The sequence below is a fragment of the Candoia aspera genome, chromosome 1 (assembly GCF_035149785.1).
Source record: "Candoia aspera isolate rCanAsp1 chromosome 1, rCanAsp1.hap2, whole genome shotgun sequence".
In the NCBI taxonomy this organism is placed as follows: domain Eukaryota; kingdom Metazoa; phylum Chordata; class Lepidosauria; order Squamata; family Boidae; genus Candoia; species Candoia aspera.
The window spans coordinates 173,086,957-173,107,810 of NC_086153.1; the positions used below are offsets into that span (position 1 = coordinate 173,086,957).

The 20,854-nt window shown below is 38.3% G+C and overlaps 1 protein-coding gene across 1 annotated transcript; it reads left to right on the plus strand.

Moving 5' to 3' along the window:
- The first annotated feature begins 521 nt into the window (after positions 1-521).
- IDH1 (isocitrate dehydrogenase (NADP(+)) 1) lies at positions 522-20,181 on the plus strand. Its single transcript, XM_063317933.1, has 9 exons — positions 522-654; positions 7,229-7,356; positions 10,483-10,774; positions 11,172-11,277; positions 15,783-15,960; positions 16,989-17,140; positions 17,771-17,911; positions 18,599-18,761; positions 19,409-20,181. The coding sequence occupies exons 2-9, from the start codon at positions 7,235-7,237 to the stop codon at positions 19,500-19,502; spliced, it is 1,248 nt and encodes a 415-aa protein (XP_063174003.1). The 5' UTR covers positions 522-654; positions 7,229-7,234; the 3' UTR covers positions 19,503-20,181.
- Positions 20,182-20,854: the final 673 nt, after the last annotated feature.

The following is a 20,854-nucleotide window of genomic DNA, read 5'->3' on the forward strand; positions in this document are numbered from 1 at the left end:
CCCATCCGAGGAACTGAGCCCAAGCGACGGGTTACGCTTGGCTGGTGGAAACAGAGAACAAGAAAGAAATGCATTTGTGTTCGCGGCAATATCCAGCTTGCATTTTTAGCGTGCCACGTCCTTCTCTCCGATCTATCCGCAGGAGCATGATAACGTCACCTTTGTTCCTCTCCTCTTCCCCATTCTATGTATACCGTCTCTCCTTCTCCTCCGCTTCCTTGGCAGCAGAACATCTCCCCCCCCCCAAAAAAAAAAGCTTCTTCCCCAGTCATTACCCTTCTCCGGTTCGCGACAGGGCGCGTGGGAAGAGCGCATTGGCGAAGCGGTTTTCCTCACTTTCTCCATTGGGCAACTGGAGAGTAAAGGCGGGTCGAAGTATCAGATCTTATTGAGGACGTTGCCGGGACTAGGAGAAGGCGTGGCCCCACAGACTTTCATTTAAACCCGTCCTTTTTACCTATCGCAGAAATCTAAGCCCCGAGTAGAAACGACAGTGGTAGTACCAGCACCAGCAGCTACTCAGGCGTGAGGTTCGACTGTGACGAGCTCAGTGGGAGCGAGACGAGTAGTGATAACCGCAGCACTCCTAGGATCTTCACGTTCTGTCTTTCGAGGTCCCCCAAGTCGTTCAGTGATCCCTATCTGCCCAAAGAGGTGAGTCTTCTCGATTTCTTTGCCTTGTGCGTCTTTCCTTTCTTCAGTGTCTGCATGGATTATTCGGCTCCAAATGGTTAGCAAAAACGAGTTGTGCGGCACCTTAAAGGCTGGCAGGGTTATTACGCAGCTGAAGCCACAAATACCTTAAAAACTAAAATACCATTGTAAGGTAGCTTGACGCTTTTTGCGTCTTTTACTGCAATGAACTAGTCTGACTACCGCTCTGGACAGGTGATTTTTTTTTAAATACATAAAAGTCTTGTTCAGGTATTGTACAAATCCTTATTTGTGTTAGAATTTCTGTTTCTAGTTGCTTTTCATTGTGCCTCTTTGTCCCCACCCTCAAAATTGTAGAAGTCAAAATGGCTGTGAAAGCTATTCACGTTTTGTTTTACATTGGCTTAGTTGAGTTTAAATTTGATTGCAGACTATTTCCTTTATAACATGTAGTAACAACTGCTTTGCTTCTAGAACAAGAGGGCTAACTGGATAGACCTGTCCTTTTTTAATCTAATCCAGGTTTATGTGTGGGATTGTATTTTATAATTGTAGTATTTGCACAATTAAATAACTTTTAAAAATATGTTAAGTTTATTATGGTAAAATCAATCTTAGTATTATTCCTTAATTGGTTATCCATTTGGCAATCTCTGTGTAAGATAACAGATTTATACCATAATCATATTATTCTGTGTTTAGGGTAGCTTGTTAGTAACTAACAGTTTCCTCACAAGTGTGGCCCTGTGGGGTGGAAATGTTCAAAATAACTAGTCTTTAGTTTTCAATTTGTCTTCACTGAGGTATGATAATGGCTAGGTGCTGTCCAGCTAAACCAGAATTTTGATCTGAAGTTTATTTGTTCATTAGATTTATATCCCACTTTTATTTTGTATAACTCAAGGTGGCATGCTTAATGTTTCTTCCTCCTATTTTCCCCACAAAAAATTGAGTTTTTATCTTTATATTCAGTATATTATATATATTTCATTTCAGAAGTTTTTGCAATTCTTTTGGTTTTGGTCTTTTCCTAGATCTAAGAAGTATCTCCTTAGATCTAGGAAAAGACCAAAAGCAAAAGAATTGTAAAAACTTCTGAAATGAAATACTATCTATCTTAAAAAATATGTCTATGATATGTTAGCAAAGAAACAGTGTTTGCTTATTCTGTCTTTAGCTAGGCAATTTTTGCACTTCTTGAGTTCAAAGAAAACCTGACTTGATATCAAGTCAGTGTATTACAGTTTTATAGTTATCATTAGGCATAGAAGGTCATCTATATAATGTTAATTGCCAAATAAATTGTGACTAATTTGTTCTGATTTTTAAAACCATTTTGCATTTTTTTCGTAATTGTATGGTGGTGGTTCTAAATTAAAGCAACCACATGTTACTGCAACATTGCTAAAGAGGTACAAAATCATATAATTCCAATGACAAGTATCCTTCTGGATTACAATCACATAGCCCTTAGAATGCCATCATGATTTTTAATCCATACATTTGGATATGTATGGATTAGCAACACACACTCATTTGACAATCCATTTAGAAACAGTACTTCCAGACTGGAAGAATGAACTAGGAAGGTGAAGTAAAGAAAAAATGAGAGATCTATGGAATCTAAAGTAGCTTATCAAAAGGTCCTTTGATTTTATTAAATATATTTAGACAAAGATGTCCTGGAAAGAATGGTAGAAAATCCTGGGAAACAAAAGGATCATTGAAAGAACAGCCAGTCACTAGAGACTCTAAAGCCTTGCTCATTTGTTCTAATTTTGCTATAAGGTAACATACACATTGACATTCAATTTCTGCAGCAAGCTAATGCTGAAAAACATTATGTAGAATGTCTTAGAGGAAAACTAGTATCTTGGCTAGATTTTTTTCCCCTTAGGATTTCTTGTAGATAAGAAAGACTGCTTAGTTAATGGATTTCAGAACACTGGTTATTTCAACATTCTGGACTACATCCAACATTTTGCAAGCACTCTTCTAATTGCAACATCTTTTCCTTTCTCTCTTCAAATCCCTTTCCCAGACGTGCACTAGGTCTTAAGGGTGGACACAAGGAAGGAGAATCCATTTTGCAGATTGGTGTCATTTCCCCAGGTGAATGAAACCTGTAATCAGGTTTACATATTGCAGTAAGCCAGGATATGGTTTATTTGAGTTTGATAAGCAGTTTTGCCCAGGCAGTTATAGTTTGTTCAACCAGCCATGGTCAGACAAATGGTGGGTTAGTTCAGGCCACTAATATGAAAATGAGTTATATTTGTTCAAAACTTTTATGGACTGGAGGCCACTTCATTCATCTGATGGAGATGGGAAGTAATCTTGAAAAGATTATGCCAGAATGAATACTTTGTTTTACAATGAAGTTCTGTGACAGTTTATCCCATCTACAACCTCTGTGTGACAAAACTTCATCTGATTTAATTTTAACAGTTTATTGATTCCAAGTTGGTAAAATATCTCTTTCCATAAGGAAAATAATCCTTTACTTTTACATCTTTTGAAATAGTTGTTGTAGCAATATAATTTGAATTTCTGCCAATTTGATAACACTGGAATGTGCTATTCTTATGTATTCTCATGATTAGATTTTAGCCTGGTCCAAACTTCCTTAACTTCAGAGAGATTATAACATTATGTGTATGTACATTAGTACACAGTCCTATATAGTACTATAAAAATACAATACTATAAAAATATCTGCATCTTATGAATGATGTCGTATTCCTACTGGTGCTTTCTCTGGAGCTCCTTTTAAATTGTAAGTGATCTGCCAGCAGGTATTCCAGTGTGCGTGAACTATCCCAAAATATGAAATGTGATTTATTGATATATTGCTTTATTATAAAGGAGTGAAATGCCTGTCATTATGACTGTTGACAGGTAGGATGTGTAGAGGGCCCATATATTGGTAGAAGTTCTGGAAGGCTTCTGGGTGAGCACAAGTGGGTACAAATGTTAAGCAAATAATTTTTGCAATTTGAGGAGTGGAGCCTAAAACATGTGCTTCTTTCGGTGACTCTTGCGTACGCAATATTAGGTGTCTTCTGAAGGCAAAATTGCCAAGTCATGGCTCTTTCATAACCAAGCAAATACCTGTGGGGATTATCAGTTGGCCATGGAATATTTTAAAGCTACGCTTTTGTTGACTATGGTCAAGGGGCAGGTAGGAGCATTTTATTTCCTTGAATGTCTTCCTCTGAAGGAAGACTCTCATTTTCAGAAAGTGAATATACAAAAAGGGTCCTTTTAGTAGCCAAAGTAGTAGACTTTACTAAAGAAAGGAAAAAATGTGCTGACTGTGCAAGCAGGTGGCTGGAGTGGAAAAGTTTAGGCTGCCCCAAACATGCAGAGTACAGTAGTGTCGATCAGGACTGGGCTCAGCATTTTTATTTTATCATATTTATATGGCTGCCCATCTCACACAATGTGGCTCTGGGCAATATTTATTTATTATCAAATTTTATCACCACCCATCTCCCTCCCAAGGAGGGACTTTACAAAACAACCATAAAAACAATTTTTAAAACATTCAAAAGTACAAAACAAAACTATTATTATTAAAGGCTAAGAGAGCATCAGATTATAAACAATGGAGCCATCTGGTCAAACTACCATTTCCTTGCGATCCATGGGCCTGTTGACACAACCAAGTTTTAAGGGATTTCCAAAAGGTCAGAAGAGATGGGGCTAATCTCACCCAGGGGAATGATGATCCAGAGGGCGGCTACCACAGCAGAAAAGGCCCCTCTCCTGGGTCCCACCAGATGAAACTCTTTCACAGATGGGAACCACAGCGTACCTCTTCTGCCTGTCTTGATGGGACAGAGAGATGTAATCATGAGGAGGCAGTCCCTCAAATAACCTGGCCCCATGCCATGAAGGGCTTTAAAGGTCAAAACCAGCAACTTGAATTGGACCTGGAAACAAACTGATACATCTCTGCTTCGCGAGCTGCGTTGGTTAACATTTGCTGCTACAGGGGCATGCATAACTGCCAGTGCATTCTGCATGAGCTGAAGCTTCTGGATATTCTTCAAGGGCAGCCCCAAGTAGGACACATTACAATAGTCCATCCGGGAGGTAACCAGAGCATGACTGACTGTGAGCAGAACATACTTCCAGTGCGGTCAAAAAAGTTTAATTGTATACTCATTTTTCATATACAGTATAACTCAGCTGCTAGGTGGCACATAAATAAAAGAACAGTTATTTAGCCCAGAGTTGCTGGGAGTCCAGAGGTATATAAATTATTATTATTATTATTTATTATTATTATTATTGAAATATAGAGTCCCTGTTTGTTTTCTGCAGGAAGTGCCTAGTATCACATGACTCCTTGTACGAAGTCCTAGTTAAGCTTCATGACATCACTATACTTTCCCCCTTGTCCAGGTGGTCAGTTGCCACAACATATCTGAATGGGTAGAGTTGTTATAACCCTATCCATAACTGAGTCTGTTTTGGGTTTTAAGCTGTACTGGCAGGGTTGACCCTTTAGGGCAGTGTTTTTCAACCATGGCAACTTTAAGATGTGGGGAATTTTGGGAATTGAAGTCCACACATCTTAAAGTTGCCAAGATTGAGAGACACTGCTTTAGGGCAAAAGGCTGGAGGCCCCTCCAAAGCCCTCTGGGTTTATATACCATAGCTATACCTTCTGCTTTGGTAATCCTCATCAACTCCTTAAGGGGAATAGGGCTCCCACATACTTTATTTCTTTTTGGCAATTTAAAATGAGGAAAAGAATGAAATAATATAGCCTCAAACTTCCAGTGTAGCCTCAAGTAGTCACATGTAAAACATTCGGTGGCAAAGGAAATAAAATACAGAGTTGTTCAAAACATGGAGAGCGTTTGAAAACCTTCAACAGAAAAATACATGGGACTAAGTAAGGTGCTGAGCAGTTAACAACCATCCTTTACGAACATAGAAACAACTCTGATGTAAAGTGGTGGGAATCTGTATAAAACATACAAGGACTGTGTTTATATAGAGAAAATATTCATGAGAGACAATAAATACAGTCAAGTTATACGTAACCTTGTGAAACATTTCTAGTTTTTTTTTTTTGTTTTTTTTTTAAACTTTCAAAGACAGATTTTTTTCCTGAAAAAGTTTTGCTGGACTCCCATCTCGATCCCTGAAGATTCCAGTTAAGTCTGAAGCTGCTGGAGAAATGGAAGATGTTCTCCTCTTCTCAACTTCAATTCTCAACTTTTGCTTTGCTTTAACAAAACATATACTTTTCTCACTAGCACAATGGAAGTTCGGGTAACCTGATTTTACATGTAACCCAGGATATGCAACTGTCCCTGGGCAGATGTAGATTCCATGTCTGAAATATGTGAATTGTCTCAGACACATCCAGCTGAGATGCAGGGCCTGCCCATTGACTATCTAGATGTTTTAAAATTACACACATGAAGTAACAGTGCAATGGAAATTTTAATATTAAGTAATTAGCTTAAAATTGAAACCATTTTATTTATATTTCAAATTTAGTCACCACCCATCTCACTCAGAGAGTGACTTATATTTTCATATAACTAATACTTTGACATGAGTAGATGTCATGAGTACTGATGGCGAGCAGGAGGGGGCCTCTATCCAGGGGGGAAAACGCATGCGTAGTACTGGGGAGTTGAGCAGCCATTCAGAGAGACACAGATCAGACCCGCCTTAACCTTTGGGGTTTATCTGTCTGGGTTTTTCCCACGCTTCTTCAGTTTGTTAGGATTTTCTGTCTAATGTAGCGGTAATAAAACACTAGAGACCTATTCCTTGTCTCAGCGTGGTTCCTGGCTGTTAGGACATCAGCAGTGGTTTTTTTCTTTGTCTAATGTTATACTGAACTTTGGATGGAAAGCTAAATAATTTAATGCTTGAAATATTGACATCCTAAATGGTAATTAATGTTGACAGAATTTGTACCTTTCTTTATTTTTAAAATTTTATAACCTTCAGGGTTAGTTGGTTGGGTTAGCTTTGGTGCACCATAGCGTGTTATCCCCAATCCTACTGAGCTTGTTAGGGATGTTGTACAAACAGAATCTACTTGTAGCCGGAAGTCTCATAGGAATCACAGACTTTCACTGCATAGCTTACCGAAGCAGATTCCTTGTGGCTAAATCCCAGATAACTCCAGTGTTGGAAGAATAAAACCATTTTGCTCTTTTATATTTTGCATTGATATCTTTTGTTCAAAGAAACTGTAAAAATTCAGGACTGATGTTGTGAGAGCGGGGATAAAGCAAAGCATATAGAAGAAGTACAAAGCATATACATTTATACTGAGTTAACTTGCTTTAATAATGAGTAGAACGGAATAAACGTTTATTGTCATACACCAAAGTGTACATTAAAATGAAATTCCTTTGCAATGGGCTCGAGCAATAAAATAATATCATAATTACTATAATATGTAACATATATTCTTTACCCATTCCACTCCTCTAATCTTGATCCCTAATATACATTTTAATCCCTAAAATGCTGGACTTATTTAAAAAGTTGAGCTGGAAATGAAATAGTACTTCCTGTGTTTTCTTTCCATCAGCTTGCAATGTCTAAAAAAATCAATGGAGGCTCTGTTGTTGAGATGCAAGGAGATGAAATGACCCGTGTGATATGGGAGCTGATTAAGGAAAAGCTGATCTTCCCCTATGTGGACCTGGATCTTCACAGGTATATCTTCTGCACTGTGAGGAAAATGCAACCAGTGTGTATTTTTGTTGAGTGTTAGTCCTGGTGTTTGAAAACATCTGAAAGTATATCATATAACTATACTTTATGTCGATTTTCAAAGCCACATCTTTGCTCTTCAGATTGTGACGTTCCTTGACTAAACCTTCACTTTAGAAGTTGAAGGTCCAGGTACGTGAACTGGCGAAGCTAGAGATCCGTGTCCACACTGCCGGCATTCATGCAGATGCTGTTGCAAAGCCCAGATGTTTCATGCTGTCTTGTGGCTTTTTAATTAACCAGATTAACTGAATGGTCACCATTTAGTTTCTGTGTTTTTTAGAAGTGTCATAACCATCAGAGAAATGTAATAGATTCCACCTCTGCACTATGGAAAATAGCTACTTAATAACAAAAGTTCTTTCCGCCCAGCCCACAAGTTAAAAAGGCTGTGGAAGTCCTCCCTTTGGTCTGCTTAGCTTTTGGTCCACTACTCTTCTTCATCCCTGTGGTTCATATTTTAATTTTGAGTAGCTCTTATGAATGTTATTGCTGACTAATTAGAAGGGTTTCTTTGCCTCTTGCACCTAACAGTAACATAGAGTCCTGGCAACAACGTTTTTTCTGTCACATTCCCGTTAGATTGCCTTCATTCCATCCCCAGTCCTTGACTGAGACAAGTTTCAGTTGCCTTTAGGCAACTTATCCATGTTAAGGTAGCATTTTCCCTCTTATTCCCATAAAGTCCAAGGGCAGCCTGAAAATGTGTAAACTCTGTCAAACTTTGTAACCTATTAACTTAGAAGGAAGTCAGGAAACTGCAGTGACTTGGAAAAGAAGCATGAAAAACAGGTTAGGGATTAGTGATGGGGACAACAGATTTCATGCTAATATAATTTTCTGCTAATTCAAAGATGGCTAGGTAGTACAACTCAGCTGTGGGGAGTTGTAAACCTGCACCCTTCCCTTTGGACTCCATTTAGCTCAGATCCTCCATAAACCTGCAGAAGCTAGAGTGGCGGAGGTGACATTGCATTGCCTAATCAGTCAGCTGTTCTACCAGTTGTCAAGGCCACTGAAGGAGTCCTCTTGACAAAAGGACAGCAAGATCTTTCAATTGCGTCAGCCATAAATGAAACCCAGGACGCTTTGAACTTTTCCCTACTTCACTTTGAACTTTTCTCTACTTCTCTCATACTTGGTTCCCAGAGGGTGAAAAGAAGCTAGGCTATTACCTGTCTAACAAGATGTGCAAGTGCTGAAGCTGCCAAAATACTACCGATATCTGACTTCTATCACATAATGGAGCCCAGATACATTTCTATTTCTTTTTTGTCCTCCTTTTAAAAGGGTGAATATTCTAACCAGTCTGGCCTAAACAATTTAGGGCTATAGACTGGTCTATATAGAATTTGGTGCATACATTTGTGGTGTTTTCCAGTATTACTTTCCTGAAGTTGCCCATTTGTATAAAATAACGGCTGGTTGCTTTGTATGTGGCACTAGTAAATGTCAGTATTCAACTGTTTATTTAAATGATTTATATGGCCACCCATTTCATAACAGTGACTTTGGGCAGTATACAAAGATTAAAACATGAACTACAGCATACAACCCACAACACCTGTAGTTTAGGATAAGACCAATGACCTCAATCACAAAAAACCCATCCACAGCAGCAGGGCTCACCTAACCACCTCAGATGCTTGGGAAAACAGCCAGGTCTTCAGCACCTTGTAAAAGGCTGACAGGATCAGGGACATCTGGATCTCTGGAGGGAAGCTGTTCCACAGGTACTGCCATAGAAAAGGCATGACTCTGGGCTCCAACAAGATGACATGGTTTGATGGAAGGGACCTGGAGCACGGCCTCTCTGCTATCAGAAACAATGGGACAGAGGTGGTCCCACAAATAGCTTAGTCCTGTGCTTTGTAGTTATCACCTAGCCAGCGCCTTGAATCACACCCAGAAGCCTACTGGGAGCTATTTCCAGGTTGCAGAGCAGCAGTATAAAAAGAGATGCCAAAAAGTGTCCATGCAGCTGCATTCTGGACCAGCTGTAGCTTCCAAGTACTATTCAAGGGCAGCCCCATGTGTTGCACATTTGCTATCTTTTTTGTTAATTATTCAGATTCAAGGCAACCTGACTCCTTAACAAATCTAGGTTGCTTACAAATAATAAAAAAGAAAACAGTACTTATACATTGTCTGAACCGTAGATGAAGAGTCAGCAGAAAAGTAAGTTAACATCCCAAGACAAGAGCCTGTGCTTTAAATATTATCTGTAATATGTCTACAATGTGTTTTTCAGTGTTTAAAAGTATAACCAGTGTTAAGACCCCTGTGTAAGTGTTGGACTTTACTCAGGAGGGAGTCTAGCAATTTGAATAAATTGAATAAAAGAGGATTTCTTTTTCTTTGTTGACTGAAAATCCAAACTACCCTTTTTCCCACTCCATATCTCTGTCAGTAACACGCAGTGCAATAAACTCCTCTGTCTCTAAACCCAGCCCTGCCTCAAGTTGCACTAAAAGTATTAAACTGAATGACTCTCAGAGTAATTGTGCATTATTCTCTCAAATCAGTCTGAAGTTTGGAGATAAAAGCAATTGATAACACGGCAGATTTATTGTAAGCTGTTGCTCTACTTTCAGTCCAATGTGCAGTACAGACCCACTGGAGTCCCCTTAAAGGGCTGTTGGAGACCACTGAGATTTAGTCTTTCAGTAATTATTATGAGTTGCCTGTGAATTCACCAGGAGTCAAGGTTGACTTGATTCATGAGGCAGATTTGTCATAAACTGTCCTTTCCCAGAAACAGCTCCTTCAGCTCTTTCTTTCTCTCAGTTGCCTGTGGCAGCCATTGCTCCAGAACTGATTTAGCAAAGCTATTTTAAAATGTTTGGAAAAGGAAGGCATTCTCTTTCGCTGCTCGGGTTTGCTACTAGTGCCCTGCCTTCCCTGCACTTATATATTGGATTTCTCCATGGATTTCTGCGGCCAGCTCTTGCTTCCTCCCCGGGGATATTTAAAAAATAGTCTTTCAGTATAAATCAGGAGATGGAGCCATACATAAATGAAGTCATTTTGTGATCATAAATGGTCATGTATTGGGGACTTTCTTTGCAGCTATGATTTGTGCATAGAAAATCGTGATGCAACAGATGACATGGTTACAGTGGAAGCTGCCAAAGCCATAAAGAAGTACAACGTAGGAATCAAGTGTGCCACAATCACCCCTGATGAGAAGCGGGTAGAAGAATTCAAGCTGAAACAGATGTGGAAATCACCTAATGGAACCATTCGAAACATTTTGGGGGGCACTGTCTTCAGGGAAGCCATTATCTGCAAAAACATCCCCCGACTAGTATCTGGATGGAAGAAACCCATCATTATTGGCCGTCATGCTTATGGTGACCAAGTGAGTGTCTTGAACAATATTTTATGTTTACCCTTCAACCTGGACTTCTTACCAACCATTAGAAATCTTGATTAGAGAATACATGTAGTGAGGGGCAAAAGGCAGTGCAGCTAACAGCACTGTATTATTATAAAGCATGCATATAATAGCCTTTAGGTTAGAATAGTTAAGTAGGGAGCTGCGGGTTTGATTAATGATTAAAATAGTTTGAGCCCTCTTTCAAAATACCACTGAAGTTGCTGATCTCACTGTGGGAAGCCTTTCAAGGAGTTATCTTGTTTCCCACAGCCCCAGGGCAGAACAACAGAAACTGTTCCCAAATAGATATGGTACATTATTCTGGCATGTTGTAGAAGAATGTTTGATCAAAGCTGCCATTCTGTTTTCTATTATGTAGTACAGAGCTACAGATTTTGTGGTTCCTGGCCCTGGAAAGGTAGAGATGACCTACACACCAGCGGATGGATGCAAACCTGTAACTTATTTGGTCCATAATTTTGAAAGTAGGTATTATGAATTAAAGTGTTGATCATAAAAATAGCTGCGTGTGGAAAATTGGCAAAGAGTATAAGAAAAGATAGAGAACAAATCAGGCATCTTCCTGTAATCTTTTGTATGGATTAGATAATTGGAATTTAAGGACCAAATTATGAAATAATGGAAGAAGTCAGATCATAGACAAGAGGTTAGCAACTGGAGAAGAATCAATCACATCTAAGCCTCCACCAAGTACTATTTGCCCAGTTTCCAAGCAGCTAATTGGGAAATGAACATGTAGAGGGATTAATAACAACATGACTATGGGACTGACAACCAATCTGCTGGGTGAGATGAGAAATCTCATTGTTAGTCTTCCCATAAAATTAGTGTTTGGTGATCCGCATATGATGTACGCAGGAAGTAATTTTCTTGGACGGGTAGATAGATTCTGCTATCACTATTGCTTTTATTATCCTTTTCACTATCCCCACCCCCTTTTTATTCTGTTAATGGCAAAGGCACAGTTGGAAGTCAGGGTGATCCAAGATTACTTTAATGTTGCACAAATAGTTATGAAATTTACTTCCGTGATTGTGAAACCTATTGGAACTTACATGTAAATCTGTCTTACTTTATAGAAGCCACCCAGAGTCTTCTGGAGTGGGTGGCCATACCAAATCTAATAAATTAAGATTAAAGGTAGTTTGAAGTAATTTTACAATGCATATACATAAAAAAGAAGAAAAGAGAAGCAAATACCAAAGTCTTCTAATGTATGCTTTCTAAAGGAAATCTTCACAAACTTTCCAGATGCTTTCAAAACAGTCTTCCCCAAGATGATACCTTCTACTCTATGGGACTACAACTCCCATCATTCTGAACAAGGCTGACCTCTGCTTGGAAATAGTGAAAGTTTATTGAAACACATTAAAAGTAAATAGGTTGGGAAAGGCTGTTGTAGAGACAAATCTGGAAAATGCTTATGGCAAAGATGCGCAAATAGTTCTTTAGAGTCTTTATAATCATATTTCTTTGATATGCTGAAATAGAGAATCTCTCAAGTAATGGAGGTTTATTTCTATAGAAACAGACCATAAAATGGAAACTGTAGCAGAGGGTGAGGCACTGTAGGAAGAATTACAGTAGTAACTTTGAGACCCCTGACGCTTGGGCCATTTAAAAAAACGGTCTGACTTGCGAAGTACTGTATGAAAAGGTTCATCATATCTTATATGTGAATTACAGAAGGCTCACTTAGTAAAAGCTATGCAGCTTGGGAAAATAGCAACCTGGATAACAAAGAACACTCTTGTGATGGTCAACAAACATCTGTGTCTCCCATTTCTGAATCCCTGATTCATGGTTTTGTCCCCACTCCGTGAGTGGCATTGATCTTGGGCCAGCCCTGGACATAGATAAGCTCTTCTATTTTAACCTAATACTGACTTATTTGGTTGAGTGTTGTTTGTAGGAGAACACTTTCAACATTCAGGGGGATTTACTGTATCATATTACAAGGGTGACGTAGGTACAGTCATAGTAGTAACTTGTAGGTTCTTGTTCAAAGCCAATTGGAAGGCTTACATTCAGGCATCCACAAAATTGTGATCAGATTCCTTGTTTTTATTCTTGATGGCCAAGAATATTTTAGGTTGTGCAAGATATTAAAGATTCTGTGTATGGAATAACATTATTGCTTTCTGGCAATCCTGCCTTTATATAGATAAGAGACTTTATTCATAGAAGCTGTGAGCCAAATTCTTTTCATGTTTCCTGTATGTTTTTTTCTTCTTCTTAATCTGCAGGGTATGTTTGTATTAACTGGTAGACATACAGTGTTTCATATTTATGCAACTTAATGACATATGCATTAAGCAATAAAGAAGAACTGATAGCTTTGGTACAGCCAGTAAAAGTGCTCTAGCATGTATACTGTTTTACACTGGAGCCATGAATAAACAGTTGTATGCTGTGTGCCAGTTTGCAGAGTGTGACAAGTAGAGGCTGGTGCCTGGCTGAAAACTCCAGAGGCATGCTGTAGCTTTGTACTTCATTCCCAGCTAATGCAATTACATGCTTCTTAACTAGCAGTTATAGGCCATCCATAATTTTAATAGCTTCCAAAAAGTAATTCCTAATTATTTCTAACAGTATCCCTGTAAAATAGACCAACGTTATTCCTATCTCGATTGACCGGCTTCTGCTACCTCTGGGTTTTACATTTGGATTTTGTTATTTTTATGAACGTTTTTCTTTGTAGATGTTACTACTTTTTTTATATACTAATTTTATTCAAGATTATAATTAGAAAAACTAATACAAACTAAAAAAAAAGATAAAGAATAGAAGGGTCAGAAAAGAAAGAAAAGGGAAAAAATAGGGAAAGAGGAAAAAAAGAAAAGATGTAGTAAAGAAAAGGAAATATAAATATAAGAGTTCCCACCTTCATCACAGCAAGTATAAACAATTCTAGTAACTTATCACCTCTTAAAATTACAACGAATGATCTCTTCTTCCCATATCCCATCTCTTATCTATAAAATACATAAAGCATCATTATTTCAGTTTTGATGTCAGCAAAAGTCCATTAAGGGTTACCAGAAGTAAAAATGTATCTAATTTAAACTTGATCAAATAAACCAACTTTATTTTCCTTCCTTTTACTTATAACAATCTTAATCTGTAGTCCCTTCAAATAATGTCATAGAACTTGATTGCTTTTCATTTTTTCTTTGTCCCTTTCCACAAAATTCTTCAAAACTTTAACAAACCTCTTTTGTAAACCCAATGTAGGAAAATTATCCAGGTCACCCTCTTGGTTTGTTTGATTACTAAGAGATCAGCTGGTTTCTTTTGTATATCCAGCGTAACATCTTTTTCCATGTCATTCTTGTACAAATCCACTTTCAACTCAGTCTTGATCTTATCAAGTAGAACTTTTTCCTCTTCCATAACATCTTTTAGGCACAGTCTGTCTATAGAGGCAGATACTTTTAAAATTAACTTATGGTTCCATTGTTCAGAAGCTTCTTTCAGTATGTCCAATATTAAAATATTTTGCTTCATTCTATAATTGTAAGTCGAGTTTAAGCATTCTCCTTTCATTGTAATCTTTGGTTCCTTCTAGTGTCCCAATTTTTAAAATCTTACTATGTTTTTTATATCAAAACAAAAGCATTTTTCCATGGGAAAATTAATTAATAATTTATAATTATTGCATAATTATATTAATTAATTTAAAATTAATTATTATGTAATTTATAATTAATTCCAAAATCTTATTTCAAATTTATTTGGACCCTTAGTCTGTTTGTAACTTTCTAAAATCAAAGTTTTAATCACCCTTTTGCTGTTCATTCCAAAAAAATTTTTTTTTAATTCTTAAACTTTTAGTTAAAACTTCTTTCACTAAGGATTGAAGGAAGCTCACCCACTGTTGTAAAACTTGTCAATCCAAAAGTTCCTAATAGCTTAGAAGCAGTTAACAAGCAATTTTGTAAGTGATTAGTATGTGTACTTAGTGTTCTTTCAAAGGCCCCGACCACGGTTTGATCAAGATGGCTATTCCATCCTCTCCCAGAGCTGTAACCCCACCGAAGACCACTATCTTGTGGTCTCCTCATGAAGAGCAGCTGTCTGGAACACTTGTGGGCGATTTTGTGGCAGTTGCAATTTTCAGATACATAGAACATGTTCATTTTCTAATAAAGGGCTATTTCACCTATTACAATAGAAATGTAGTCCTCACATTTCCACCATGGACAGTTTGCCTCTTCTCAGTCACCTCTGAGAAGAACATTGGCCTGCGCTAGCATCTATGAATAAGTTATTTCCGTTCTTTCATGATGAAGCCAAGGTAGGTTTATCAGGCCAGATTGGAATTGGTTTATGAATGGATCAGCCTCCTTTACTGACATTTCTGGCTTAGTGTGTGATTTGTTCTGCAATTTTGAAAACAGAAGTTTTTGCTCAGCATGGGCCTGCCTCTCTCCATATTAGTTCTAATTCTGCTAAGTGGTGGCTAGAAACATGTGTTCCTTTTGTCAGTTCAACAGGGTTCAAATAATGAACACAAATGTGGCTTCAGATGCACTTCAGCATCATTTGTTACTGTGTAACTCTGTTCCTGCATGCAGATTTACAGGAAATGAAGGGCCTGGTGTTTCTTAGCTGCAAACTTTGGCCGGTTAAAAAGACTGCACATGACAAGCAAGTGGACTCTAATTTCTATGCTTTTCATTTTATTCTTTCTGACTTGGGTATCATGGATTGGACATCAGTGGGCAACTTTGCATTACATGTGGTAAAGAGTATGTTTGCCTCTCTTTGGAGCCTTATGACCACATGATAAAGTTTCATCTATGACAGCTGATGCACAGTAGCCTAGTGCCGCAAATGTGTTACCTTCCAACCCTTGAAAATACTGTGCATGTGAAAGAAAATGATCTGTGAACTCTTGTGCTGCTAGGAAGCAAAGATCTGATTTCATACTGCTCTTTCCTTTGTGCTTCTCCTTTCTGTGATGCAGGCTGTGGAGGTGTGGCTCTGGGGATGTATAACCTGGACCAATCCATCAAGGACTTTGCCCACAGTTCTTTCCAGATGGCATTGTCTAAAGTGTGGCCCCTCTACATGAGCACCAAAAACACCATTTTGAAAAAATACGATGGGCGTTTTAAGGACATTTTTCAAGAAATCTATGACAAGTAATATTTTTTTATGTGATCTATTTTCATTTGCAGGTGTGTCTCTTCAAAAAACCATACCATTTTTTTGTAAGCTGCAATAATTGATTATTAATTCCCAAATCTGAAACCTTACTCTCAAGAGCTTTAACTTTTAAAATGAATTCTTTAAAATTTAATGCGGTAGATGTTCAACTGGTTGTGCAAGCAGGTGCAACTATATTAAATTATAAATGTAGGGGGAATTATGAATATAAAATTGAGGAAACTGCTTTTGGGGGATTGCTCAGAAGCAGAACCCAAATGAAAAAAAATGTAGATTCATGGGTGCCTAAACTCTATTTTGTTGTTATTGTTCCCTGATCCTATATGCACACAAATATAACTTCTTTACATCCCTCTATATGGGACTGCCTTTATTCCAAGCATACCCTTTTCCTCCAGAAAGCTGGCTATGCTTGATGTTGATTTACTAATCCCCTTTGATACAATCAGGATGTTTTCTAGATCTCTATTTCAACAACCTGTACTCCGTGGCAATAACGTATGAATGTTCATGTTACTGTTTATCTGCTGTTTTTAAAATTAAGCAGTGTTGAATTAGGAAGGATGGGCAGCAAAGTTAATAGCTGAACCTGTATTTAGGTTCAGCTATCTATTCAGCTACTGTATTTGCAGTATTTCTGCTGTGCATGAGTAGTTCACAAAGTTTGTTGTTGAAACTAATGTTGCTCTCCCAGCCTGTCCTTAGTTGCTCAAAACCACCCTCCCTGGACTGGAAAATAAGTTGCTTTATCAAATGAAATGCCCACCTCCATCCCACCCCACCCCACCCCTCCCAAACGACGGTTACTAGGTAGCACATGCAATCTAAGAAATAATCTTTAATGGAGAGGCCCCAAAGGGTTTTAAATACAGGAAGAAACTACTGCAGTGAAAGCATTTGAAGTTCCTCTCTCTTACTTTCTTTTTATGGAAAGACTTTCTAAAACACTGGGTATGCCAGACTTGTGACAGCCCCAGGTAACACTGTTTTCTTTCCCCTCCAGGGAGTACAAGTCAAAGTTTGAGGCCAAAAACATTTGGTACGAGCATCGACTGATTGATGACATGGTGGCTCAAGCCCTAAAGTCCGAGGGAGGGTTTATCTGGGCGTGCAAGAACTATGATGGGGATGTGCAGTCTGACTCAGTTGCCCAAGGTATGTTTAATCCCTGTAACATGCTGGTTTGTGGAAGTATGGTTTGGCAGCATGATAATTAGCCAGCTACATCCCTAGCTTTGCATGGAATAACTTCATTACTGTAAGCATAAACAAAATCGCCCTGCTAAGTTCTATCACTGTCTTGTAAATCAGCCCAGTGCGCTGTTTCCAGCAAAGGCCATTCAAATGCCTCTGGAAAGGCTAAGGCAAGGTAGGAAGGCAACAGCTGCTTCTCTCCCTTCTTCCTGCCCCCCAATTCATTAAAGCCCTTCATGTCATAGGGCCTGGGTATTCAGGGACTGTCTGTCTCGAGTGGTTTCTGCCTGGCCTGGAGGATCTGGTAGAGTTGGCTTTCTCATGATCCCATGATTTAAGCAATACCCTTAACACAAGAATGAGGGAGTTGGAAAGAAGTTCACTTTCCATTTGATAGCAAGATCAGTTATTAGTCATACCAAATAATCATTTTTTTCAAATTAGGCTACCTAGAATTTTAGATAAAAATAACTAGTCAAGTTAGTTGGGTTTCCTCTGCCTGCCTCTGAAGGCTGTTGGGGTCAAGGGTTGCCAAACAAGGAGTGATACCTTTTCAAATACACTAATTGCCTAGTTCGTTCTCCTGTCTAGGTTATGGCTCTTTGGGGATGATGACAAGTGTCCTGATATGCCCAGATGGCAAAACCGTTGAAGCTGAAGCTGCTCATGGCACAGTGACTCGTCACTATCGCCTGCATCAGAAAGGCCAAGAGACCTCCACTAATCCCATAGGTAAGTGGCTTCTACCATTCCCAGTCTAACCTAGATAATGTCTTAAGTAAATGTCACAGCATAACTCAAAGGAACCCTTGGAATCATAACCTTATTTTGATTTTATTAGAATTCAGTTATGCCATACTTATTAGCAGGAGACACTGACCTAGAACGAATCTTGTGGGCCTGTCAGATTGCAGAATAAAATTATGGAATGTTTGCATTGTGGCTATTGCTACATCAGTTATGGTGTTAAACTGAAATAAATCTAGAAGCCAAAGTTCTTCCAGGATTGAAACAATCTGTAACCAGTCTCTAATTAAAAAAAGTACACTGGTGTTAATCTTAGGGACAGTGTTCAAGGGAGATTTCTTCTGTGGGAGCAAGGAGAATCTGTTCAGCCACTGTGGCTGTGTAATCACAGGCTACTCTCTAAAACAGTGTTTCTCAACCTTAGCAATATGGCTGGCTGGGGAATTCTGGGAGTTGAAGTCCACACATCTTACAATTGCCAGGGTTGAGAAACACTGCTCTAAAATCTGCTCAAGAACGGAGTGTCATTGTTTCAGTGAATGCTATCAATAGTCAAAACCCAAATATGGATTGTTAGGTTCCCTTTTAGACTGAAAGTATAGTGTAGGAAGTACAGATAATTATTTGAACACTGTTCTTGATCAACTGATTTCTCTCTTCCCTTCTTCCTAGCATCCATCTTTGCCTGGACAAGAGGTCTAGCTCATAGAGCAAAATTAGATGACAATAAAGAGCTCCAGAATTTTGCTGCTGCCTTGGAAGATGTCTGTGTAGAGACAATAGAAGCTGGTTTCATGACTAAAGACTTGTCTGCTTGCATTAAAGGGCTGCCTAAGTAAGTGTGATCAGTTTCAGAGAAATATCAGATCGAGAGAAATTACTCTACATTAAAACATTCTAAAATTTATTAGTTATTTCATGAATGTACTGTATTAGGCCACCCATCTCATATACATGACTCTGGGTGGCTAACATGTCCTATCTGCTTCTGGGAATTAATTTTTTTTAATATAAACAAGTAATAAAACTCATAAATAACTCATTTTAAAAGCTAAAAACAAACCTACATTGTAAAATCTAATGATTGCAATGTAGCTTTTCTGTCTTTTTCAGATGAGTTGCAGCCAATCTTTCTTCTATAATTTAAGAATGATTTAAGTCTGTATCACATACTAATGTCATTCCCTCGACCACCCTATCTGCAAAGATAACATCTTTTATATGCTTTAGCTAAAGTACGAAGTCAAGAAACTCTTAAAACTACTGCTGAGTATAAGAGTTTTCAAGAGTTTCAACCCACACACAAAAAAAATCAGACAAAATAAATTGTCTTTAACAGTTTTTTGAAAATGTAATCAAAAGCCACCTGCACTCATGGTTCTCAAATCCCATCGGTTATTAAAAAAATGGCTACCTTATTAGAGCATTTCTAAACCTTATACTCTTATTTTACATCATTGTTTTGCTATTTTTTTATCACAGCGTGAAGCGCTCTGATTATTTGAACACGTTTGAATTCATGGATAAACTTGCTGAAAACTTGAAGACAAAATTATCTTCTCAGCCAAGATTGTAAGAGCTGAACTGAAGTATTTGCTCGTGAAAGACAACTACCTGATGAATGAATGATATACATTTATGTGTATATATGGGGTAGCGCTTCAAAAAAATAAGAAATCAACCTAAACATTGTAATGATCAAACTCCCTCATCCCCCAGGTTTCTGTAATGTTGAGAGGGGGAAACGCACAGGCAAGGGCAGAACTGATGTCTGTCCCTATGGAAAATGGCTTGCTTCTGGTCAGCCAGAACCCCAAGGGGAATTAATATTTGTTGAAGGGGAACAGGCTCTAAACTGTCACTTTTAAGAATTTTACTTCCTAGCTGTCCAAAGTCCTTCACTGGATTATTTAAGTAATGCAGAAGATCCTTCTGACAAACCATTTTAATAAAATTGAAAAGCAGAATCCAGCCTGATACAATAGAGGATTTTATTTACCGGGGGGTGGGGGGGAGGAAGGGAAAAATGTTTTACAGGAAGCTTTACTATGGCATAGTCTTGTACATAGTACAGGCAGAAACAATCCTTCAGTTTCCTTATAGCTGGTAGCTGACTATAGGAAAAATTGTTTTCTGCCTGAACATGTAAGTTAAGATGGAGAATTTCAAACCAACTTGTCACCCAGTTTGTATCAGCTGTAACATTGTTTTTTTAAGCAGGCAAGATACCTAACGGAAATAAACACTAATACCCATTCTTGTGTACTGTGGTCTATGAACTGTAGCTTAAAATTCAGCAAGTTGCAAAGTTATCCTGCCATTTGAAAGGCTGTAGAGATGTTCAGTTAAGAAAGGCTGGGTAAGTTTTAACCCAGTGCATGACAGATAAAGAATTAGTTCTTATTATTAAACAAGGGTGCAATAATACCATCTTGATATCTAAGTATGGGCATATCTTGTCTCTTAGGTACCTGGAAAAATTGGGCAGAGCGGATTACATTTCAGCTTTTCTATAGGGTAGGCATCGCTGTTGGACCTGCGACACAACTGAAAATATGATGTACATTTTCACACAAAGGTCACAGAACACACATTCATGGAAGGCAAAATACTAAGGTGGTTCTCACCCTGGTTTCCAGTCTCCAGGATGCTCAATTCATTTTATCTTTTTTTCTGTCCAATAGTCGCCATTCTCAACGAAGCAGAGTTGCGATCACCTTCTGTTCTAATTTTCAAAGAATAGTATAATAATTGATTTTGGGGTGGGAGACGGAGCAGTGTTACTCAAGTACTTTGCGATAAGAATCTTTTAAAAAGTGCAACCTGTAAGCCTTCATTGAGTTTATGCTGAAGTGTATATGCCATTTCATGGCCTATTTTATTGATGGAGAAATCGTGTTAACTTATTTTAGCACCTTGAAAAATCTG